The sequence below is a fragment of the Strongylocentrotus purpuratus genome, unplaced genomic scaffold, assembly GCF_000002235.5.
Source record: "Strongylocentrotus purpuratus isolate Spur 01 unplaced genomic scaffold, Spur_5.0 spur5_scaffold_5, whole genome shotgun sequence".
Taxonomy (NCBI): domain Eukaryota; kingdom Metazoa; phylum Echinodermata; class Echinoidea; order Camarodonta; family Strongylocentrotidae; genus Strongylocentrotus; species Strongylocentrotus purpuratus.
In genome coordinates this window covers 36,039,809-36,066,777 of record NW_022145611.1, presented here as the reverse complement: position 1 = coordinate 36,066,777, position 26,969 = coordinate 36,039,809, and the positions used below count along the sequence as shown (strand labels likewise).

The 26,969-nt window shown below is 37.5% G+C and overlaps 1 protein-coding gene and 1 long non-coding RNA gene across 2 annotated transcripts; one reads left to right on the top strand and one right to left on the bottom strand.

The window, feature by feature from the left end:
- The first annotated feature begins 1,503 nt into the window (after positions 1 to 1,503).
- LOC582944 (N-acetylgalactosaminyltransferase 7) lies at positions 1,504 to 16,402 on the top strand. The gene is made up of 11 exons (XM_030998369.1): positions 1,504 to 2,486; positions 4,825 to 5,048; positions 5,968 to 6,134; positions 8,657 to 8,870; positions 9,429 to 9,602; positions 10,183 to 10,300; positions 10,776 to 10,898; positions 11,235 to 11,453; positions 12,056 to 12,121; positions 12,928 to 13,092; positions 13,906 to 16,402. The coding sequence occupies exons 1-11, from the start codon at positions 2,304 to 2,306 to the stop codon at positions 14,065 to 14,067; spliced, it is 1,815 nt and encodes a 604-aa protein (XP_030854229.1). The 5' UTR covers positions 1,504 to 2,303; the 3' UTR covers positions 14,068 to 16,402.
- On the bottom strand, positions 15,944 to 26,969 carry LOC115929449. Its single transcript, XR_004066501.1, has 2 exons — positions 26,652 to 26,969; positions 15,944 to 18,118 (listed from the first exon to the last, which is right to left on the bottom strand). It is a non-coding gene; the product is annotated as an uncharacterized LOC115929449 (long non-coding RNA).

Genomic DNA, 26,969 nt, shown 5'->3' with positions numbered 1-26,969 from the left:
AAAGTAGAAGTAAAAGGTAGACACAGTTTGATCGATGAAGCAACATCCCCCCCTATACCCTCCCGTTAGAAATGAGTTATGAGAATACAACCCAGTCGCATATTCCGACTTTCCTTTAATTTATTCTTCTGATCTATAATATGCGATGTTTCGGTATGCCTAATCCTCTCTCGAGGACAGAGTTATACAAATAAGTTATTACATGTACCACCTAACAATCAATGTACACGCGTAATACGTCATCTATTCATTATTTTATCGCATTTTGCGTTGAGTAGTGCTGGTGCCCTTTAGAGTGGTTAATTGCCTTTATCTCTATTGATAAGTCAGTCAGCATAACTGCCCTGACAAGTACCCCTATATTTTTTCACCCTCCTGATCATGAGTTGGCCCCTCCCTATATATCGATCAAAGGGGACAGCTATATGGCGCAATGCGGATGTGCTTATATTCCGGGTATTTTAACATACTTGCTTATTCCATCAAGACTATGCCTGAATGCGTTTCATGTATATTGCTTTATATTTCAAGGTTTAATTGCCTTCCGCCTGTAACGGAACCAATCCGACTGAGTTAGATTAATTAGATTCTACCAGAAATCAGTATTCCGTAAAGGGGCTGCTTTGAACATGGTTCGGGCTGGTTTGCGGAAAGAAAGTAAACGAAGTAGCCCTATACTTACAGTGAGAACAACACAATACGCTCTTTAAATAATCAACTGAAAATATATGGAGAATTACTGGTCAACTAGATGTTTGCCTGTTTTGTTTTGTTGGCCTTAGTTTCTGTAAAATGTATGAAGACACTCTGTTTTCACAATCCGTTGCCCTCTTCAAGCGACTCTCACTTGAGGGGTTCATTAAAAAGATCAAGTTAGGAATAAAACCGAGTTATTTTGTATACAACTTAACTGATGCCACGTATTACCGGCAATAAACCGGTTTACTATTTAACATATTCACGGATTTGTATGGATGTTTTTTGACGAGTTATTCCATTAACCTCTTATAAATGAATGAACTACAGTGCTCGGAATGCAGTCTGCATATAACATACATGTTGCTATGTCGACCAAGGCTCGGGCAAGCTTTCGGGTTGTCTAGAACAAACTTTGTTTAAAAAGTATGCATACACTTTGAATATTTTTTTATTTTTTTATCTTGATAAGTTTTATTGGTCAGAAAACACAATGATTCACAAAATATGCTTTACATCGTTTTGCAGAAAAATAATGAATAATCATATTGTTTCACACTTACAATCTTGTGGTTTCACATTTCAGTGTAACATTAAAAAATATAGCATGATACTTCTGTATAACCCGGCCGCACAGACGATCGACCACAAGACCGACACTAAATGGAAAGAGAGAGGCCAAGTAACTTTGAATATGTTAGTAAACTGGTCTATATTACTGAAACCTGAAAGTACATGTGTCTAGATAAACATTTAACGTATGAGCTAGCCCAAAGCCCTAATAATAGGAGCAATGTATTTGTTTGAAAATGAGGTTAGTGGACCATTGTGATATACTTGAGAACTGATAGTATATCCCCCCGTTCCGTCTTTTAATTTTGGGAAGATAGTACAGAAGAAATTGCGAGAAATTCCACGTCTTGGAATTGGTAGAATAGGGATTGCTTCTTTTATGCAGAGTTTGTATTCCACGTGCTTATGTCAACATGGACAATAAACTACGAAAGCTAAGAATATAACAGTGCAGCGTTTATACAAAAGCCAAAGTCTAAGCTCGACTTTTATTCTTTGTGTTTACTATTCATGACGAATAGACACCGGTACACATTCACAGAACACTACTTGGCACAATACTTTACAAGCCCACGTAGACGACATTATAGATCAGTTTCTCCAGGAACTTCTCAGAGCCGTTTGTATCACATTGTGTTTTTCGGCTCGTTTTGCTGTTCTGCTCATCGTCATCAATATATATGTGGGTATCAAATTAAAACACTGTGTTCAACGATACCATCAGATCAACGTGAGCCTACTGTGGTGAATTTCTATGATTTTGAAGGGTAACCGATTGTCATTAGCAGACAGTATAATCACACACAATAATGGCCTCGACACACTACACAATTATGCTCTCTGTTTTGTTGCAGTCTGAACTTCAGCATGAATATTAGAGGGACGGAAAACGTGTATGGAATATCAGTATTTCACGGATCGACGTTCATTTTGGCATTGCGTGGTTAATTATTGATCGTGGTACTTATACCTGCTGTATCTAGCAAATACTTTCGTTTGGTGGCGTTGTAATTGCATTGGACGTGGTAAAAAAAATGGTAGGAAGGTGTTGCAGACGATCGCGGTGTGCGAAATTCTTTGCATTATGTCTATTACTATTGACTTTGATTCCAGTCTTACTATCATTCACATCTCGAGACTCAACTTTTTGGAATCCTTACGATGAATGGAGGGGGTTAAGAAAGGACGATGACATACATGAAATACAGGCGGAGGAGGTAAGTCGCCCTAAGTATATTGTATTTATAGAATGTCTCAACAAAATATATCTGAAGTGACTCTTGATAACCTTGTATATGCACCAGCATATGATATGGGGGAGGGGAGAGGGGCGTGGAGCATCGATCCTTTAAAAAAGTTCCGGCGTACAAAATTAATATAAGTAAGCACCAGTAAGTAAATGTATCCTATTAATGTACATACACCAGCATGAATAGACCATTTTCGTAATGTAATAAAATGTATGCATATATGCCTTTGTGAATTAAGCTAGCTTAGCGCCTCGATAAGAATCATTCGATTCACCTGTTACGAATAAGATACATGTATATAAATAGTCAGAATTTAAATTGCATAAATTAACTTTTGATAGGAAGGACAAACATTATGGCTTGCGACCTAACAACACGTAATTATACATAAACACGTGAATGAACTAATTAGTATCGAGGCACTTCCATGTACTTACAAATTTGGTTACATTACAAAATGGTCTATTCAAGCATCCTCCACAAGAGAGAGAGAGAGAGAGAGAGAGAGAGAGAGAGAGAGAGAGGGGGGGGGGGGGGGGGGGGGAGAGAGAGAGAGAGAGAGAGAGGGAGAGGGGGGGGGTACACATAATGAATGTTATAACCTTATTCATTCATTAATTTTCTTCTGGTATAGATTTCTAATTTTTTTCCCCTCAGGCCAGAGTCTTGGAACCACCAAAATTATGTGTGTGGATGAAAGTTGAAATGAAACTTTTCGGCGTATATATATTCCGTTTCATACAAATAATTATGTAAATTAATTTGGTATATTATGGATTCAGTGAGGTATCACTAGCCCTACACAACCGTATCCACACTCTGTCCCGCTTCCTTGATGATCTTACACTATAATATCCACTTCAATGGTGATATGATTCAACCCGGCATGAACCTGATGACTTGCCGCAATAGATCAGAAGTGAATTGTCAGAAAGATTGGACAGACGCATATTATTGTCCAGGAAGATGACACACGCGCTAACCTTAAATAAAAGCTAATTATCTGCTTAAGCTGATAGTGCTTCGAATTATGAACGATCGAGGCCCCATGCACACGAGCTATAAATAACAAACATACTTGGACGGACGAATGGTACATTGTTCTCAAACAATAAAACACATATCAATTGAATACATCATACAAGTCATTTTATACTTTCTATGATGGACATTGATAGAAGCTATCCCATTGTGTTTTAGTTCAAGCTTCAAGTTTGTACGTTGCCATCCTCATTCCAGTTTACTCTTGAAAATCTGCTGTATGTGAAGGAGGGCATGTGTGTCCCTTTGTATTTCCTTGTTATAAATGAATTTTAGGCTATATAAAACAGCACTAACATTTAGTATCGTCATTTCGACATGCACGCAGAGACAGAATAATTCTATATCACACATAACATGATCATTAGCACGTACATCCCTAGGAAAATATATTTACTTTCCTATTATCTGCCACGTGGCTCATTTACGAACGTAATTGCTCATTGAGTTCAAAACAATTGTTGTCTGGATAAAATGGTTCAGGCTCAGACAATCGATTAAAACTGAAAATATGCACTTAATTGATTTTATTTTTACAAAAGATGATACGGTGAAGAGTTGCTGTCTGGAATTTGCTCACTTGTTGCCTGAAACTACACTAGATGGGCACGAGGGCACATCTCACCCAATTGAATGATAAATGAGAGAGAGAGAGAGAGAGAGAGAGAGAGAGGGGGGGTGGGACAATGAACACGATAAAGGAAAGAAAAAAGAGAATGAGGGGATGGAGGGAGAGAGAAAGGGGGACGAGATAGGATAGAGAAATAGAGGGAGGGGGAGGAGAGAGAGAGAGAGAGAGAGAGAGAGAGAGAGAGAGAGAGAGGAGGGGGGCGGGGTGGGGTCAAGAATAAAGCAAGGCTGCATGCCCATTCACAAACATTATTGATTCATTATAGACACAGGTTACACCCCAGTATGTTGGAAAGCATTAAACTTGTGGACTTGGAAGACGGTTGGGAAGAAGTCGGAGGAAAGAAGGAAATGGAAGAAAAGGAATGGGAAATCAGATGGAGGGACAAAGGAGGAGGAGGGGAGATTTGGCATTTAGTTTCTGTTATATAAGGGGCGTTCAAACCTACAGAAAAAAGTGAGATATAAAAATCGATCTTTGCAACGCGATTCAAATCGCACTAATAGTTATGTGTGAACGGCCCATAATGAATAAACAGATTTGGATGGCATAGTAATGTAATAATAATAACATAATTATACGTACTTACAAAAAAAAAATCCACCCATCCCGATTTGTTTATCTCCAAACCAGACACTCCTCGTGGAGCCCCCGGTCCTAAGAGGCACGCTCGGGAACTTCGAGCCCCATCCTGAAGATGAACGTCGCCAGGGTGCAGGGGAATATGGTCGCCCCGTCATGCTGAACCCCAACGATCAGGATAAATATGATCAAAGCCTCAAAGAATATGGTTTCAACATGGTCATCAGCGACCGCATCGCACTCGACAGGGCCGTCAATGACATCAGACATGACGAGTAAGTTCATACGCTCGGAGTTTACGATGCGTCATTATGCCTGACGTAGGAAACCGTCAGTGATTTTTGAGTGTATACAAACAATGATTGAAATGAAAAATGAACATATATTGCGTTGAATTACTTGGGGATCGGGTACATGTAGTTGCTTTAAGGTGTTTAATTAGCGCATGTTAATCAAAATGTCGTCTCATGTTCAACATGTATTTTTTTAGAAATATCTTAAATTTGTAGCGAATGGCATGTTCTTGTAAGTTGTAGGAGGATGTATATAAATGACTATACCAATAAAGTGAGAATGGGGCGCACACTTTTTTGCCAGCAGAAATACATGATATGGATGTCCCCCCCCCCCCCCCCCCCGCCCTCCTCAACCTCCCTTTGATACGCTGGTGTCCTGTTGGACAAGTAATAAGCTTGGAATGTACAAGAACAAAAAGTATTTGAAAGATAGATTTGTTGCAAAATATCCGTTTTCTAACTACCCGAAGTTTGGTTTAGTATAATTAACGTCATCATGTTGCTAAAAGTACTGATAAGCATGATACGCACCAGTTCTAGTAAAGTTAATTTGTATAGGAAGTCATTTCTGTGCTATTCAAATGACATGACATTTGCATTGACTTATTTCTAAAATGAAAACTATTTATTTAGATATGCAATTTGAAGATTAACCTTGAATAAATTCACTTTCCTTTGCCACTATTTCAAACGTCTTTAGAATAGTATTGCCCACGTGGACATATACATGTATAGCCAATCCTAAACGAAATATATAACCACACAAACATCGAGCCTTCAACTGATCTCCAATCAAATCTAACAATGAACCATAATCACAAAAAGGTGCGGGTCTGTCAACTTACTGGTTGTACCCTTTAATGAAGCATATTAATTAATCATCTTTCTGTCATTCTAGATGCAAATACTGGCACTATCCAAAGAATCTTCCAAATACGACGGTGGTGGTGGTCTTTCATAACGAGGGATGGTCAACCCTCCTTCGAACCGTGCACAGCGTCATCAACACCTCACCCCCTTATTTACTTCATGAAATAATATTAGTTGACGACTTCAGCGATAAAAGTAAGTTTGTATTAACAAGTTAGGATCGACAATCTGATTACATCTGATTGAACTGATTACAAGACCACTGCTCTACCGATGTTAAATTATCAGCCTGGCAAATATATACACTTAATATCTTGTATTACTCCTTACTGAAAAGAGCAAGCGGAATATTCATTTTTGTAGCACACTAGCACTGATCTATTTCTATAACTCTTAATCTTGTAAATATACAGTGTAAACTGTGCTTACGTGATACCAATGGAATATAGATTTTCTACAATATTTACTTGTATGTTTTGAAGGATATTAAGGGATGCTATAGCGAACGAGCGAGAATATTTTTTTTCATTTTTATTAGTCTAAACGCTGTACTCTTGGGCCCTCCAGAGCTTATAAGTGTGTTGCAGTCTTTAGTCAGTGTTTGCTATTAATTTTTTGCACTTTTTCGGATTTCCGGGGGGACGTGTCCCCCGTCCCCCTGGGATCGCCGCCCCTGCCGACAATTTTTTTTGGGGGGTCTCGAAATTTGAAAATTTGACATTTTGCTCCCTTGGGGGGGGGGGTAAGGTCACCTGTTTTAGGTCAGCCATGGGAATAAAAAAATTAAAAAAACAACAAATTATAAAAAAAATAAAGGGGGTTATTGGGGTTTACACACAGAAAATTACCAAAGGGGGGGGGGGGGGGGGGTTAACAAAAAAAAAGTGTCCTCTTGTTCTAGTTGAAATTATGGATCGAGATGGCAGGAATAGTACCATTTCTGTCGCCGAGGCAGGAGCGTACGCAGGGGGGGGGGGGGGTAAACCCCCCTTCCCCTTGAGTTTTTTTTTATGTATATGTTTTGTGTATGGTTTTTTGTGAACCCCCCCCCCCTTTTGATTTTTTATACCAATTTAAATTATACCAATGGCTGACCTAAAAAAATGTCCCATTTCCTTGTCTTTCCCCCTTTCTCACCCGACTTTTCTTTTTCCCACCCCCCCCCCCACCCCCACCCACTCAGTGTTATCTAAGGTACGCACATGTATGTTCCCTCTCTTTGAAAGCACCCCTCTATCTCCGGTGTGTAAAGTCAGTACGGGCCGGACTTTGTTGCGTGAAAAGTACCTCTTTATCTGAAATTTTGGGAACACAAATTCGGTCCCTCCGGGAGGGAGGGGGGGGGGGGGGGGCTTTGTTCTTTATATTTTCTCTTCTCTTTTCCTTTCTCTTCTTTTTTCCTTTCTCTTTTCCTTTCTTTTCTCTTCTCCTTTCTTTTCTCTTCTCCTTTCTTTTCCTTCTCTTCTCCTTTCTTTTCCTTCTCTTCTCCTTTCTCTTTTTCTCTTTTTTCTTCCTCTTTTTATGCCTCCGCCACCGAAGGTGGTGCCGGAGGCATCATGTTTTCGGGTTGTCCGTCCGTACGTCCGTACGTCCGTACGTCCGTACGTCCGTCCGTACGTCCGTACGTCCGTCCCGTTTGACCGTTATCACAATATCTCAAGAACCATTTAAGATTTAAACTTAAGACTCGGGAATAGTATTTATCACCATAGGAAGACGATCTGATTAGATTTTGGAGTACGTAGGTCAAAGGTCACAGGTCACAGAGGTCAACTTATGAAATTCCTTGTATTGAGTTTGTTAGCGCGATATCTCAAGAACCATTTAAGATTTAAACTTCAAACTTAAGGATAGTATGTATCACCATAGGAAGACGATCTGATTAGATTTTGGAGCACGTATGTCAAAGGTCAAGGGTCACAGAGGTCAACTTATGAAATTCCATACATTGAGATTGTTATCATGATATCTCAAGAACCACTGGAGATTTAAACTTCAAACTTAGTGATAGTGTGTATCACTATAGGAAAACAATCTGATTACATTTTGGAGCACGTAGGTCAAAGGTCAAGGGTCATAGAGGTCAACTTATGAAATTCCATACATTGAGATTGTTATCATGATATCTCAAGAACCACTGGAGATGTAAAAACTTCAAACTTAAGGATAGTATGTATCACCATAGGAAGACGATCTAATTAGATTTTGGAGCACGTAGGTCAAAGGTCAAGGGTCACAGAGGTCAACTTATGAAATTCCATACATTGAGATTGTTATCATAATATCTCAAGAACCACTGGAGATTTAAACTTCAAACTTAATGATAGTGTGTATCACCATAGGAAGACAATCTGATTAGATTTTGGAGCACGTAGGTCAAAGGTCAAGGGTCACAGAGGTCAACTTATGAAATTCCATACATTGAGATTGTTATCATGATATCTCAAGAACCACTGGAGATTTAAACTCCAAACTTGTTTAAATTGCTCTATGGCGGAGGCATCATTTTCGACTGCGCGCAGTCAAAATTCCATCTAGTTTTTTCTTCCTTTTGCGCCGCCAATAGGGGGGCCGCGGCCGTTTCGCCCCCCCCCCTGGATCCGCCACTGTATAAATGTTATATTTCATAGTGGAAACGATGGAAATATGCAAGTAAAATCCATTTCTACATGATGGATATTTTATGAGTAATAACTAAATTTGTTTCTCTCGTTTAGCCAATCTCGGAGCCCGACTCCAGCAATACATGGACGTACCTCAATTACAGGGTAAAGTCAAACTCTACCGCAACAGCAAACGTGAAGGATTGATTCGATCCCGCATCTTTGGCGCAGAGCAGTCACGTGGTCAAGTGCTCACGTTCCTGGACGCCCATTGTGAATGTTCGCCAAATTGGCTCGTCCCGTTGCTTACAGAAATAGCCCTCAACAGGTACTGGCTTTACTTTAAGAGGACAATTTGACAACATTTTCTAGCCATTAAAGCTCAGGACATCGTCATAAATTTTCCATTTAAATTGCACACAGTGCAGAATTTGAGGTAGTCACAATCGTCGTTCGTCGGATGAGAACACGAATTATGTTTTAAATTTTTAATCGGTTGATAAAAGATGACATTACCATGACATATTTGATTGTTTTTAAATTAAAATTAATAATCTCGTTTAGAGATTACGTGTTCTAAAAAGACAGTACTTGACGATTCTTTGCTAAGTTTCTCAATTATGACTGAAAATAAATTGCAGGTACATGTACATGGAAAATATAGGATCTCTAGCTTAGGAGAACTAGTCAGTCATGATTATACAATAATTTCATTTTCAAGAGTGATCACTGATTCCTAAAAACGTCGGTAACTACAATGACACAGAAATTAACCCAATACAGGAGAATAATTTGTCTGATTGTATATAGGTCATATTTTATTGATTCACGTGTCTCTATTTTGTTATAACGTTCTTCTTTTCTCTATTGGTTTTTTTCCTACTAGAACAACCGTGGTCTGTCCCACTGTCGACTCTATATCTGCGGATAACTTCGAGTATAGATCGCAAGGGGATGGTTTGTGCCGGGGTGCGATGGATTGGGATTTCTGGTATAAACGGATCCCAGTTGACCTGAGTAGACAACGATTAGGACTCAAGTATCAAAGTGAACCGTACGAGTAAGTCTCTAAAATTTAAAAGAAACATATATATATATATATATATATATATATATATATATATCTCAAAGTCATACATGGAATAGCTTTCAATAGAGCAAAGTTTATCATGGTGACTTGTCAAATTCGAGAGTGCAGTGAATCTCTGATGAACCGAATAGTAGCGACTGACGAGTAGGGCTACATATTCTTGAGACATTTTTGGAGTAGATTGGTGTCAATTTGTCATATCAATGCTTTCATGCAACATTCTGATATTTCCTCTATTATATTCTATTACACTTTATGATTTGACACCATTGTTATGCTATTCCCATTTTGGTTTAGGATGAATTAACGAACAGATGAATCTCTAGACAAAATAACTTTACTTACTAAATTAATTTTCGTTTTCTGCAACATTAGTTGCTTCAAGTCGTGACTCAGTTTTACATACATTTTCCAAATCACTAAACTAAAGCTAAAGAGTGAACCAAACATCCACGACGAAAAAAAAAACTCGAATTCTGTACAACTCAGAATTTATACAATGGCTGTAATTAAACAAAATCTTTTCTTATTTAATCTTATCTAATATCAGCTCACCAATGATGGCTGGTGGTCTGTTCGCACTCGACCGAGAGTTCTTCTTTGAGCTTGGAGGCTACGATCCAGGACTTCAAATTTGGGGCGGGGAAAACTTTGAAATTTCATTTAAGGTAAGTATTTGAACTAAACCAACTAGGCAATTGTCAGAAGGAGGACGCCGAACTGGATACGCCTTTGAATAAACATAATTAGGCCTTCTGTTTCATTTTCGAATTTTTGAATTTTATGTTATTTCCATTCTACTTGAACTTGATTCATCAATTCTCAATAACCATCATTTTACAGGTGTGCAGATCAGCTGACAATAATATAATACTAACCTGGAAACAAAATGACTAGAATTCAATCAACATTTTATTATATTGTAAAAATATCAGTCATCAGCATTATTGTGCTTGCTTTTAAAGCCATGCTACCGCTAAAATAACACGTGGTATCAATTTATTTTATAGTTACATTCTGTACACTCAAATTGATTTTTTTTTTTAAATTGATTTCTGTGGAAGCAGTCGTCACATTGTATTTTATCTGCCGCCAATCGTATCAACAGCTGTTTCTTCTTTTCTCTCATTTTACAATTCCCAGGCTTGGATGTGTGGAGGGAGCTTAAAGTTCGTCCCGTGTTCTCGAGTTGGCCATGTGTATCGGAAGGGCGTCCCCTATACCTATCCCGATTCAGGCGTGCCAGGAGTCAGCGTTATTCATATGGTAAATAATCATTCAAGAATATGACAGATTCTCAATACTTTACATACAACCTTCCGTACTCTTTAGGTTGTATCGTTTATTTATTTATGTTGTAATATCAATGAATCATTGCAAATGAAAAAATGGAAACACTGGTCAACAGTGATTGCGTATAGGTCTTATAATGTCTGTTCATTTTATAATGTCTGTCCACGTTTTACGATACACCAGCTTTTGTTGCTTTATTTATTGGTAGTACTATTTTAAATTTCTTATTATCCCGCTAGAGTCATTGTCATTTTAGCTGAAATATAAAGAGACTATGTTTTTTTTCCAACATTTACTTTCTTTTACTAGAACTACATGCGAGTAGCTGAAGTTTGGCTGGACGAATTTAAAGAATTTTTCTACACCTCTAGACCTGATTTACGCGGGAAACCATACGGTGACATCGGGGAACAAATTCGATTCAGGAAACACCACTGTCCCAAGAGTTTTAAATGGTTCATGGAAGAGGTAGCCTTTGATTCGTTAGAGAAGTTTCCTCCACCACAACCTAATCAGGCATGGGGAGAGGTAAGGAACATTTCGTTTTTGTCTTCTTCTGGTCGTATCATCAGCACCATCTTCTGATGGAGGTGGGTAGGGTGGCCTAATGACATCCATTATGATTCAAAACTGGATACAAGACCACCACTACCTACCACCAGTTCAAAGTGAAATATATTACCTATAACTACCATCTTAGTATGGATGCGAGATAAGGATTGGACTTGGTGATTTGACAGAAAGGAAATTTTCAACTTTTGATATGGAACAGACTATAATTATCTTTAAAAGCTCGTGGGTGTAAACTTTCACTTTCGTAATGCATTATATTCCAGTGTTATTTTCTATTTCTTCATCTAACCAATTAACCTAATTAACCAATATTTTAAGGATCAGTAAAATCAATAGATAAGTTGCAAAATGTCCCTTCACTTCACAGCAAAAATGAGAGCGTACTGTTTACAAAAAATTACTGAAGAATTTCAATCAAGAAAGAAAAAAAATGCCGCGGTTAGACTGTAAAACTTAGACTGTTAAACTTTTTTTAAGAAAGGGGATTGCGTCACACTGCATTTAAATATATAAATGTTTGGTACCAACAAAATTTCTTGTGTATTTCTTCGTCACAGATCAAGTCGGACCACACAGGAATGTGTGTAGATAGCATGGGCCATCAGGCAACAGCAGGAGGAGAGGTTAGTTCATAGGATGATGAGGATTCTAAGGGTAGATCCAGGATAATAAAAATAATATTCCGCTTATATAGCGCTTAATACAATGTCTCTAAGCGCATTACAGATAGCCAGGCGTTACTTGACGCTCAAAAAGGTAGCAGGAAGAAAATAAAGACCTTTTAAGTGCTTTCTTTTTTAATGGCATAATAATTTTATGTATGTAACATTGGGCTTTAAATTATCAAGACTGGCCTGTCTCCACCCCCATCCACATCCGACTATGTGGATGATCAGGAGGTTTCATTGAACTTTTAGTATAAAAATATCCATATACTTCTTTTCATTTTAAATACAAAGTGCTTACTTTGAATATAACTTGATGTCGAATGTCAACAAGCACTTTACTGCTCATTTTTGTTCGGGGGGGGGGGGGGGGGGTTGGGGGCGAAAATGCATTTTGCCCCCCCCCCCCCCCCACTTCCGGCGCCCCTCTCAACAGGGATTCGTTCTTATATCTGTTTCATTCCATAACTATGGAATGTCCCTACTGAAGAACATAACAAGTAAAGACAATTGCTTTCATCTCTATGTGGGTGCTCATTTGAATTATGGTCCATTCATCATACACCGAGAGTTTGTGAGTTCGAATCTCTGTCAGATGTGTTTTCTCCGTACAAGACTTCTGTATTAGTTGTCTGTGTCTAACCATGGTCAAATTTTGAAGGGTTCAGTACATGAAAATGGAAAATTATTTCCGACGCGTATGGAGAAAACGCTGTCAAGAATAAATAAGTTATGATGGTTTATGTTCATATTTTTTTTTCTAGGCTGGTGTTTACTATTGTCACGGTATGGGAGGTAACCAGAGGTTTCGTCTGACAGGCCCCGGGCAAATCATGTTTAATGATTATTGCTTCTACGTGGACGGGTCAAGGGTCAGAATAGACAAGTGCAATAAAGTTCAATGGCCATCGTTTTGGGTTCATGATAAGGTATGTACAATGCATTCAGTAATGTCCGTTGCATACGAGGTGTCTTTTGCCTGACGTAGAATTGCGTCAGTGACTTTGCGCTGTGTCTTATGCGCCATGAGAGATTTATATCTTGAATGCGAAATGAGCAATGCAAACACTGCTTTCAACAACTGGCATATGCAATAAGCTTCATTGACGCAGTTAAAACGCAAGTGAAATGAGACCTCATGTGCAGCAGGCATTAATTGCACGTTGCTCACTATTTGCAATGATTTGCATATGAGCCCTCGGAAAAAGTAGATGACGATGGCACATGCCTTTAAAAGGTGACTTTGAAGAAGGCAGAGCTGCTACCTCGATGTGAATAAAAAAACTTTGGAAAGGTTTTTGATAATGCAGTATGGAATTTTCGGTAATGTGTAAATATATATTTTATGTTAGTGACAATTAATATCGAAATAAAAGCTATTGAGAATTATGTATTTTTAGAATGATTTGCAAACACTAAAAAAAGGATTTGTAATTTGATTTTAGAATGTCCATTTTCTATAAATCCCTGCAATCAGTTCACCAACATGTTTACATCACAGTGAATTACTCTCTACAGCATTGACCTTAACTTTCTTCAAAGTGGATCTGGTCTATAAAGTGATCATCACTTGTTCAGGTCCACTGTACAATACCAGTACCACGGCACTGAGTGTCAAATGGTCTACATCATGGATATGTAAATTCGTAACAACTATAGCAATAGTTTTGAAAATTGTTTATCACAAAAATATTATTTCATCCATGCTTACAAGAATGTTTTACTTTTATGATCTATTTCAGGAGAACCAAAGACTCCAGCTGAAGAACAGCAATAAATGTCTGGACCACGATAGCAATGAACATAAACTGTTAGTGAGTGAATGTGATAATGAAAGAGGCACACAGCAATTCCAACTAAACCCACCAGAGGAAATACAACCAAAACCAAAAGCCGCACGGTAGCACATGCTCTTGAGGCAATAATATATATAATCATAAGGTGTTTAGGTCAGCTAACTGTAGTCTGTAAGCAAAAGAGAGAAATAGACTATCTTTGGGTCTGTCGATATGGAATTCGTAAAAACAATAAGTATATATAGCCTAGATTAAAAGAAAGGCAGAGCATTGGGAAAATAAGGCTGAAAATTAAGACCGGAAACAGTATTAAATAGAAATTGTAGGTAGCTCGATGATTTATTATTTGGAGAATGGTGAAATTCGATATAAAATAAAGATACCAGATTACTCCTTGATGGTTACTGTAAAACAAATTTCACCTTGGAAGCGATAGGAGACATGGTGTATGTTTAAAGAATAGGGACAGGGACAGGGTGACAGGGTACAAAATATATTTTAGTGTCAACAACTCTTCAGTGTTACCAGTTGAGCGACACCAGTAGAATTTTGTTTATGAATGGTCGTGTACAGAAGTATAATATACGTCGATTAAGTACTTTGTAAATGTCTTTCTATACTACGGCGCAATAATGTTACTTGTGATATATATATATACTATGGTTGTATAATGCCGGAATATGAACATTGTCTAAAGCCTATTGTCTGTCCCCTCCAAAGAGATTCAAATATACTTTGATTCCAGTAACTATGAAGGTGATTTATTCTACTTTAAGTAAAGTATTGAACACATTGGTGAGAGGTGGAATTTAGATTTCCATGTCGTGATAGAAATAACTTAACACTTTTCTTCGTTCTTTTATGTTCATCAGTGTTCATGTTTAAAAAGTGAAAATTGAAGAAATTTTTGGTCTTAAAACGATTCACTCTTTGTATCTACTTTCTAAAAGTTAGAAACTTTACAACAAACCAACCGCTAAATTATCTCCTTTAGAAGTAGTATGACAAAAATTGACAAATGAAACTCGATAAAGAAACTTTGTGTAATTTCCTGTTTAAATATATACACGTGTATGTGAAATATACTGTATCGAATAAACAGTTGGTTCAGTTACATATTCTGTTAGGCTTCATTCTATCTTTCCATTATTATATATGATGTTATTAGGTATATTTCTAAATTTCTTAACGTTTTACAGTGATATATGTTCACTTTCAAAACTATGTATGTTTCCATGTCTTTCATCACATAAAGCAACTTGATGTCTCAAGTTTTGAAACCTGATTTGGCATGAAAGAGTTATGAGAGATATGTAAGTTCTGGTATAAAGTATTGTAAATAAACACCTATTCGACCAAAGCAATAACATTCACTATAAATTACGTGATTGCTAACATATTTTCTTTAACATTGGATAATTATGTTATTTATTGTTCATATTAAAATGTATGTATATTAGTTAACACTGTTCATAATTATTCTTATGTCTATAACTAAATGCTGTTATTAGGTATTATGTACCAGTGTGTGATCTTAATCAATCTGATCTTCAATAAGGGAATAGAAATTAGAAGTAAATTAGCTCACAGTAGATCTCAATTATTTATTGTGTGGTAGAAAAATGGTAGAAAAATGGTAGAAGCGTAGATAGAAGAAACGAAATCGTGCTAAAAATCCCACTCACTAAAAGCCCAACTTATTGAAATCTCAACTAACATTTGTATTTAGAAGACATGGAGAAAGTTACACTCTGGTAAGTCGGGATTATCTTTCTACGCTCAATACTCTGCTCATTCAGTATTTACTCATCCTGTAGATATAATTAACTTATTGTCCTGAATAGTCGACGGACATTTTGTTTGATCCTGTTTCCATCATGTTCAATCATTACTAGAATTCAAGATTACGTTTCATAATGAAATAGAGAATCATTGAGATAGAGCACAGAATATGAATATCTGGAAGAATAAAAGGAGACGCTTGTTTACTGATATTTTGAGTTTTATTGCAGAAAATATGGCGATTTTTATATTGCATTATATAATTATACACTCTAAAAAAAGGGAATTTCTTCTGTTTGGAGCCAGAAGGGCGTTAATTCATATATCCTAGAGTTAATGCAATTCTGACTCTAAACATACTAATATATCAAACAGTCATGGGTTGAAATGAGACATGCATGTTCGTTTTATAAAATGCTACCGAATATTTGGAAAATTTTTATCCAAGAAACATGGTGTTTAATTTTAAAGCAAAAATTGGCAACACTTTATCTGGCAATTATTTTAGTGTAATAATTTGCATTTGAGCATTATCACGAAGACATTCGATGCATTGTAATAATTATATCTGCGTAACAGTGGTCTACTATATAAATAATTTAGAATTAATAAATAGTAAGTCAATGTTGACACAGAAAAATAAAGTACAAACGCAATGCAATAAATCATCAAAAGGCAATCATTGATAACTTATTGTCGTAATATAAATTCAACATTATTATTACTTGACACAAATAAATACACATGTAATACGAAGTAAAGCCAAAAACCTTTAAAATCACCCAGAAAAGTCTCCTGTGTTCGTTAAGAAGGTATAATGGGATGAACACGGTCTCGAATGCCACCCCCCCCCCCCCACAGCCCGATACATAATGATTCAAATTGCACACTGATAATAAATTAGGTGCATGTATATGCTAAATGTTAGACCCGTTTTTCATACCTACATTATTTTGAATAAATTACAAAGAGTTACCCATATATATATTTAATTGTCATTTCAATAAATTCTTCAAATCAAGAATTCAGTCGAGTTTCACAAAGGTTTCACATTCTAATTTCACTTATTAAGTTTTTATGTATCCCAAATGTTTGACCCGTCTTTCATACTTGTATTAAAATTGTCAGAAAATTATTTTTAAAAGTGCTTAAGACAATAAGGCACTTTTCCATTTCAGTCAAAAATCAGTTTGCTAATTCAGTTGAAAAAGATTTAAAAGATATTGATTTCTTGCTGTAAAATTCTTTTTGAATGAGCTCACTCAATTTCTTTTTAAAGTATAAAATTCTAAAATGAGTTTTAAAATTGAAAGCATCTTCGCGTATAAAAATAGATAGAAAAAGGAGAGAGGTGTGTGGGAGAAACTGAGAAAGAGTAAGAAGGAATATGAGAGGCAAAGAGAGGGAGAGGAAGAGGGGGAGGGGAGGTGAGGGAGATGACAAACGGAGAGAGGGGAAATAACTGAATCAGCACATATAATCATCCATATTAAACTACTTATACAAAAATATCAAGCAAAGAGCATGATATAGGCATATTATAGCCAAATATAGATCAGTTGAAAACATTAACTTCGAAGAGCGCTTCTGGTGCTCGGTCTGTATACTGCATTATTAAAAACGGCATCTTCCAAAAGACTCCTCCCTTCTCATGGTTGAACAATGGAAAGTGTAAAGTGATAGCACACTTATTAGTTGACGCCGTATTGATTTTGGTGAGAGTGTTCAGTTTAATCATCAATTTCGACAACATGCATCCAGCGATCATTTCAGTCAAATATCAATATATAGATATGGATAGAAATCGACAATCAAGGAAAGAGTCTGGATTGCGGTAAAATATTCAAACGTTTCCATCGAGACATTTCAATCAAAATCAGTACTGACCCTGGTATGGTAATGTTATCGAATCATGTAATGTAAAACACTCCATGTAAATAGGCACACATGGATGGCGACCTCTAAACAGCATCCATCGAAGACGTAACCCAGATATAGACGCATCAGCACTGCTCGAAGGCCAGGCACTGTAATTCGATAAATGCATACTCGGATGAGAGGCAGAACATTCGAGAAACAGTTCGGGAAGAAGGAATATAGATATGGCTCTGATCACATAAATAATGGCAAAGAGTAGTACAAGCATCACTGCTGATCTGAGGCAGAAGTTTTCTGCAGTGTCCATTTTGGAGGAAAAGGTGCGTAGTCTGTAAAGTTTTCGAGCTTCATTTCGCGCTCTCTTGTTGCTACGCAACCATTCAAGCTGTCTGCCAAGTTCATGGATACCGATGACAAGATCCTGGCGACCTTTGATCAGGAGAGGCTCTTCTTTTATATTACCCATGACTAAAGTCTTGATCCGGGATTGTTTTCGGACCTGAAAAGAACAAGAAAATACACGTTAATATATATATATCGATAATAGAAACGTTTTAATAATCAATAAGTAGGATTGTATGGCGTTTTTGTTTATAGTATTGCATTGTATCTTTGTTATTCATGATGATGATACTGCTATTAAAGTAAAGAAGTGTATATATCTATAGTAGACAACAAACAGTGGATATACTTCTGTTATCCGAATGGTAATTAAATGTAAATGTTTTGCCAAAGGCGCCAGCGCATCTGTGGATTCGAACCGGGACCTCCCGTTATATACCAACACGCAATTACCACTGAGCCACGTTTAAGCGTTCGCCCCCTGCATGCATGCCGGGTCATTTATATTGACGAGCTGTGTATGCCGAGAGTAAATCAATATTGATTGTGTGTGTATGCAGAGTGTCATCTAATTGAATTAAATAGATGTTTACAGACAATCTATGAGGGGATGGACAAACATGTTTCCCTGTAAGCTGACGTCACTGGTGTCTGAATGACGTCATCAGCAAGGTTCATCTTGTCTCCATTACAATATATACATATTGCTTGTTCAACAATAAAATGGAATGGGTCATTCTAGTTCAAACTAGACATTATGTCATATCGCTTAACCGACTCCAAACTGAACGGCATCGACAAAATATTTGTGTCTCGATAGATGAATTTTTTCGGTGTAGCCCGAGTGCACGATAAGCTAAACTAACCAAGTTAATTTGAAATGTATACACGATCATTTTAAAGCATTATAATTGGCCATCTCTTTTCAGTTTTAATTTAATGATGACAGGCCGGGGTAGAGTACCTTCAAACTCCCCCGATTAATTCCATTTATCCACATAAAGCAATTACACTCTTTTTATACAATACAATTATTCCATGTCTCCCTCTATCTCTCAATCTCCTCGTCACAAGATATGTTATTAATGAAGCTAGAAAGTCAACATGATACTAAACCAACATTATATACTATCAGTTTCTTGAAAGTTTGCTCTCAAGAGATATCACGATCCTTGAGTTTATTCAAGCTGCATTTCACTCTGTCAATAGTTGGGCGCAGACAGTGCTTTTGTAGTTCTGCAAGATGCGTGACAATTGTCTTTTTAAACCGTAATCATTCCCTTTTGGTTTTAGATTTTCCATGGAATGTTTGAGCCAGATGAGAGTTTCATTTCGAACAGCTTTACGGCGCACAATCATTGCTCCACGCTTGGTATCACACACTAATCGACTTCTCTAACTAAAACGGGCTAAAAAATGAAGAAAAACACATTAAGAATAACTTTTGACGAACATTCCGAACAATGATTATTCTTAGAAATCATCAATAATTCTGGAATCTAGCTTTAAAAAATGACGACTCAGAACGCTCAGAAAAAAAGCCCAGTTTCGGAGCTGTATTGCGCAACTGATTTTTTCGAGGGGCGTAGCGCAGCAAGCGTGAGAACTGTGAAAAATGGATGGTTATTATCATTTTGGGGTCAAATTAGAGATTTTCTGAAAAATCAGAGGCTGGAATATTAATAAGTAGAGGTGTATTCATGCTTTGAAAGGCTCTATTAGTTGGGTTAGAGTGGCCCTTTAGGTATCTCACTGAGCGGCGAATGCTTGCGAACGTAGCGAATTTGGGGTTTCGCTATAGGTTCGTAAAAGGTTGCAAAAGGTACGTTAAAGGTTGCAAGAAAGTTCGCAAACAGTTGCAAGAGTTTGCAAAACAGTCGTAAGCGCTCAAAAGCAGTCGTAAGCCTTTACAAACGGTTGTAAGACGGTGTCGCTCAAGTTCTTTTTGATTCGCCAATGTTAGCGACCACGTTACCATATAGTTCCCATATAAAATCGACCCATTTAGTACCGGGTGTTAGCAAAAGGTCCCAAAAATTCGCAAATAGTGGCAAAAGATTGGCAAATATTGTTGCTAATCTTCGCAAAAGTTATCGCTAACATTTTGCTTACAGTCGCTAATAGTCGCCATCTGCCTTCCCAAACCCTTTCGCAAACAATCGCTCAAAGGTTGCTAATTGTAGCTAAAAGTCGCTAAATGTCGCAGAGGCGAACCATGATTTTCGCCAACATTCGTCAGAAAAGTTGGCGAATCCAATTTCGGAACGTTCGTAAGCATTTGCCCGCTCAGTGAGATACCCCTTTAGACGCTAGAACAAACACTAAACCGAACTTTTACCCTGAACATGATATAAAACCCAAATATAACCATATTCATGATCTTTGACGAATTAGAGCTAGGAGCAACTGTCACAGAAGCGTTGTCGGATCAACTTAATAGACATGGCATGGCTATGAGTATGATAAGTGAAACATAAACTCACTACAAGCATTATTGTCGACAGCAATAATAAAAATCAATACTATTAAATCTGGAATGGCGATCAAGAAGAAGAAAACATTTCTCATTATTAAGCACCGTTCAATTTGTGTACCCCTCAGGAATCATGACGGAACATCAAGTTCTTATGAAGTTGTGATTTGTTTCTCCCAATACCAGATGAACTACCTCAGGATCGCGAACATCACGCCTAACTGTGCATCTACATGTACCTCGCACTTTTGCTTCAAATATCCACTCTGAAGTTTATCTTACATCATGCTTATAGTGAACAATAAAAGTTATCACTCATGAATTAAAAGGTTGCCCAGAGTGAGGGCATGTCTAGTTTTTGATTTATATCACTATGGAAGAAAGAAAAAGTATAGTGATTTAAGAAGCCTTTCATCGTCACCTGTGTGGCACGCCCACATTTCGTACGTAAAGGTTAGATAGGCATCATTAAGATAATTCTGACCGAGGGTCGGCTAGATGTAAAATCTATATCTCTGGGTACACCGACTTTAATATCACAGAGCGATATTCTCTGTGAATGATTGCAGTCATGATGAAATGTAGCAAAGACTACCACTTATTGCTGAACATTTTCTGAAAAGAAATGGTGATGGTTATGGACCATCACCCTACCATATGGAATACCATACGGAATACCATGGTTATGGTATTCGAAAAAAATTATGCGCATTGCATATACCATCCGTTCGAGGCGAAAAATGAAATATTTGGTATCAAACAGGTTGTAGTACGTAGATGTAGTAATAATAATGAAATAATGATAATAACACTATAGCAATAACATTTGTGGAATCTTGTATAGCGCTCATGTCTGGCACATTGCCACTCCTGACGCTCAGTTGTATTACCCTCGCTTTAGCACGGCTGATGTTTTAGCAATCGCGATTTTTTTTTTAATTCATTCCTGCCAAGGACCCATATACCTTACCTACGTGGAGTGTGGCAAATGTAGATTAATGTCTTGCCAAATGATTGGATATTTGATTTGCTAGTTACTTCGTAACAGTTACCCAGATACGCCACACATTGTTTTATGCGCAATTTTGGAAAGCATCGATCCAGTTCATGCAACAGCATTCTGTCAGACTTTCTTAGATTGATTTACAGCAATGTATGTTTTCGAAACTATTTCTATGTATATTGAGATATATACATATCTTATGTATACCCGAATAATCTCCTTCAGGTCTCCAACTTCAAATCCACCTTTTGATTTCCTCGAGATTCTTCGCAGTTGTGTCTTTAGATCCAGATCTCCCATCTTGATGATAAAAAACGCTCATGCCCCTCATAAAAGGCGCCTCGTCCGTTTCTCTACGCCAGAGTTAAAATATTTCAGAACTGTTAATGAGGTACGGTCCACGCGGGGATGGAAAAAAAAGGATATGTGTAGGCTTATAATTTCTGCTGAAGTATAATATCTACACGGTAACCTACAGTTGTGGCGTTCCCTCCTCAATGCCAGTCCAGCAATATATCCAATATCTTAAAAAGGCACGGTTCCCTCCATTAACAAGACATTATTTTGTATACAACTTTCATCGTTTACGTGTCGAAAGGGGTCTTTTTAATGTTCAAGTACGTCAAGAAGTTATGCCAATACATCATGGTTTAAGAGCATCATCATGAGCATGAAAGCTCAAACATGATTATGAATACAAATTCACAAAATGCAGCAAAAAATTATTCCTTGTTATCCACGGTTACATGCATCATGTGCCATGTAAATATCCTTGTCTGTCTGTCTGTCTGTCTGTCTGAACTACTGAGGTTTGAATTCAGTTCTTAGTCCATACAATCGTGACAATGAAAGTTAAAGTAGTGCAAGGATAGAAATCGAATCGAATCGAGGACAGGAGCAACAAATATAACCACACATGAAGCAAGTCGTAGGTATACGAGGATATGTTGAGTGAGAGTGAAATATCCATATGCGCTTAATTCCTCTTTTGTATGTCAAACTCTGGTGCTTTCCTTCACAAAGGCGCTAAAAAAGTGCCTATTGTTAGTATCCAGCGACGTATATAAAACACGGTTGGGATGTTAACCTCCCATTTTCCCACAATACGGAAATCGACCGATGCCGAATCGAAGTGCAACATGGTGTGAAATGATAATACGAGCCCGGATATCCATTGGGTAATTACAGCAATTGATTACGATTGTTAGGTGAGCCAGCATAGATAATGATTCTCTTCGATTAAAGAGTAATCATACGTGCTAATAGAAAAACATCATTAAGCCCTTTCATTGTACATGATATTAAGAGGCAAGCAATTTAAATCCATGGGTTGCATTTATAAAATCTGAAGTTAAGCTATCAGATGCTTTCTCCATGACGTCCCGGCTGCCACAGATGACGCACACCATAATCATCCTGGGATAATGAAAATATCCATCCTATAGAACTCAATATTTAAAGTTCTACAAACGCTAGGTTGATGTAAAAAGCCAGTTAACATACCGATATCAAAAATACAACCGACACAAAACTACCATACGTTTCTGAATATCATGCAGGCTTACTCCTAGAAACACAATTAATACCAATATCTGATTTCGCTCTGAGCAAAACAGAACCGTGGTGTGCCCTCGGGATGAGTTTCAAGTCCAGTACCAAGTCTGAACAAAGCTCCATTTGGATCGCATATATAGAATGACGGTCTAATCTGGGCAGAGGACCCTAATGGAAGGTGTCTATTACACTGTATGATGAGAATGGGATTGTCGTCTCCAGTAATCCACTTGAAATGGTGACTATATGTTGACATTGCAGTTGTTCTCTCAAGTACACTGTACATAGGATGTCGTGAATGAATCACATCGCTCAAACATCCCAATCTATAGTTCAAAAGCGCTCTCATACCGCACTATTTTTGTTAAAATATGAGTTTGATGGATTCTACTCAAGCTAATGATTTAATGGTAAACCTTTTCTCAGTCTAGTTGTGAGGGATATACAGTCCTGATGAAATGCAACATACATGGGATTAATGTAATGGGCCCATCTTACTTTGATATGTGATTCAAAAGGTCCATGGTCAAACACACTGAATGATAACGTGTATTAAAATACAAATACTTAATTAAATTTGATATAGAAAACGTGTCGATATCATTGAAAATCTTCGTCATTATGTTACGATTCGAACAACATGTGTATGTATAGTTTGCTATATTTGTGTTATAATTATGTTTTCTTTAAGTAGGGCCTACATGATGTGCCAAGTCTAACCTGGACTTTGTGGCTATCTTTTTTGTTTATGTTAGTCAAAGCCCTTTTTGCGCTCACTATACTTATGCAACACAGCATAATTGTCCTTAAAATGCATTGTGTTGCAACAATATATAATCTCTGATTTAACAATTGATTTGGATATAAACTGTTGATAAATGTAACGAGCGACCGTTAAAACTGCTCAATCATGACGTTACGAAGCCATAAGTGGAAAACGTTGAATGGTTTATAAGTTACCCCCCCCCCCCCCGGTCATGCACACCCACACACACACACACACACACACACACTCACACTCTCTCTCTCTCTCTCTCTCCCTCTCTCTTGTTATTTAAGCATTAATCTTCTCACACAATGTGCATACTGAACTCTTCAGAACTGGGTATCACTGGTAGTCCAAGGCATCCACGTAGGCCTACCCCCAAATCAGGAGCATTCTGCCACATGCTACCCAGTTTCCTGGATACGCCTCAGCACAGGCTGCAGAGCTTCCTTTCTTTGTCATTCATCCGTCACTGCTCCAATCATACACGGATCGATGAGATCATGTTGTCGAACATGGTATAGTCAAATAACGGTATGCTTGCTCAAAGTGGTATCCATGAATGTGTGATCGATAAATCTTACCATTTTATGAATATTGCAACAACTCTTCTTCCTCCTCCAATCGTTTTGTGTGGTAGACTTTGTACTGAGCATGCTAATTGCGAAATCAGCAGGCACCAATGTCTAGACACTATAAAGATACTATCATCGAGCTGACATTTCTCCGCTAATATGTGAAGTTTGATCCAGAAGTTATGTTACAAAACATGCGGCAGGTAAATACATTCAAGTCAGATTGTTGATTTAGACTATTGATCTGTGCGAATTCCACCAGTGCTCGCAGTACAGCATCGATCGGGTTTAAACGCAAAGCTAGAAACTACCACGGTTCTCCCAAGCTTCATCCTCGCCCGTCAGATTTCGAATGCCTAATTCAGTGCATATGACTAGAGTATTTTTCTCTAAGCGATGTTATTTTAGAATGAAATTCATGCCTTTATCCAGCTGAGAGCTAAACAGGGAATGTAATTTCAGTGTTAGTGACCCGTGAGGTCAAACGCGACTGAGCAGACTACAAACATGTCTATCAGATCGCTCTAGTAATTTTTATTAAAGTATAACTACTCAACGATTAAAGGTCATCATGAGCAAACTAAATATTTTTCCCTGTGTACACAAATACTATCACCGTGATTATTCATTATTCAATATACTTATTCGGATGCATGGTATCACAACATTACACAATTAATATTTCAAATTACAAATTATATAATTACAATCTACAAGCATCAATATGAGAAATGATAGCATTATAACGGGTCTAGTTATGTAGCATGTTAGCCGTACGTAATTTTCCTGGTGATATTTCCATGCATTTGCTGATGACTCCAAAGTGTCGATTTTTTTCTTCAACAAACAGATTCGACTTTACTTGCTCTATCTCTTCGATTTAAGCATTATCAAATCTTGAGTAGCGATGGCGTTGGTACTTAACACGTAGCACAAGGTTCAGAAAAGCTAAACAAACTTGTTTTATCTCTGTTTTTTCTTTCTGTTCATTTATATACAGTCGACTTTCCTACTTAAAATGCTCACTTTCCCCACAGGGGCCTTAATGCCGCCACTTGGAGCTCATACATTGATGTGTTTAAATCCCAAATAGATTTGACTTCTTATTTGTTAGAATGTTGAAGGCGCAGCAGTTTTGTGGGCTTAACCACCGGACCCCCATCAGAGTTGAACGTACCTGAAAAGGGAATTATCCAAGTCCCTGGCAAATATAGGCCTACTCTTGATCTACGACATACCCTCACCCCCCCCCCACCATAAAAGAAAATTCGACTTCTACGCCCCCGTTTTATCCTCCCGGTGTCAACATCGATCCATTATGATGGCATATCAAATTGTTGTAATGAAAATCGCCTGTAATCTGATTTCTGAGTGCTATATACATCGCACTTTAAAAAGGTTATTTTCAAAGGAAAGACAGATATTGCTTGAACGACTTCGCGTGAGCAGTACCTGTATAAAAACATAGGGTCCATGTTAACAACGTGGTATATTTATAGCTCAGGAATGTTGACTAGCTGAAAAGCAAAAAAATTATGGATTCAGCAAAACGAGCCGGAAATTTATTAAACCGATGGATACAAATCCAATGAGAAACCAAACCAAAATCGGAGGCAGATACGGAACCGTAAATACATTTGTTGTTGCTTATGTTCGTATTTCTTCCTAAATTTTTCAAGCGGGTATAATGTTAACTTCGAAAGGCTAATTTCGATTTGTATTTCACAATTTTAAATTTTTATTTTTAATGTGCCTATGCATTGGCTGCAGTTATAGCTCTTATTATTGCGCTTGAGGAGCAGAATGTTGAGACATATATCTATTATGTATAGAAAGCAAATCATATGATTATGATTGGTCAGGAAATCAAAGAAAACTTATTAAGTTGATAAATCATTTAATCGTCAAGTACGCTTTTTAATGTAAAGTTTAATAAATATACCGTCACCTAAAAACAATTATATAACTAGGCCTACACTAAAACAGTCTTACGGAGGTTGGAGAGTTGATTTTTGTAGAACCAAGTCCTGTTTTCGTTTCTCAATACCATCTATCTATTCTTATCATGTTGATAAAAAACAGTATTGAAAGTCATTTTCATTCAAACCAATCATAACATAATATCATGAATATGAGAATGAATCAACATTCTGCCCTCCTTCCCTTTCCAACTGTAGAAATTCAAGGTTTCTTACTTCCTTGTATGCCGTGTGTCATATATAGTTGGTAAGGACATATAAAGGTCACTGCGTGGAACTCTCCGCCAGGCGCCAATATATCGTGCACTTATGAGAAGTATACATTTCTTAATATACATACCATTTTAGCGGTGCTGTTCTCTGTCATATCCGATTTAAGATACTCCAAACTGTCGACCCTCAACATACTCGGCTTCGCCATGTGCATTGATCTGTCCCCAAAATACGGTTTGAAATGAATTTGATATTTGGAAGATTTGTCAGAGTTACGTACAGGAGAATGGTCTAGATTGAAGTATAAGACCTTCTCATGTAGAGGCATTGGTAAACAATGAACGAACTTGCTTCAAGGAGCGCGCTCTTTGCTTGCTCTTCGTGCAAGTTAGAAAGGCATTCTGGGGACGGTTTCCATGACAGTTGTTTGGTTGCGTGACATACG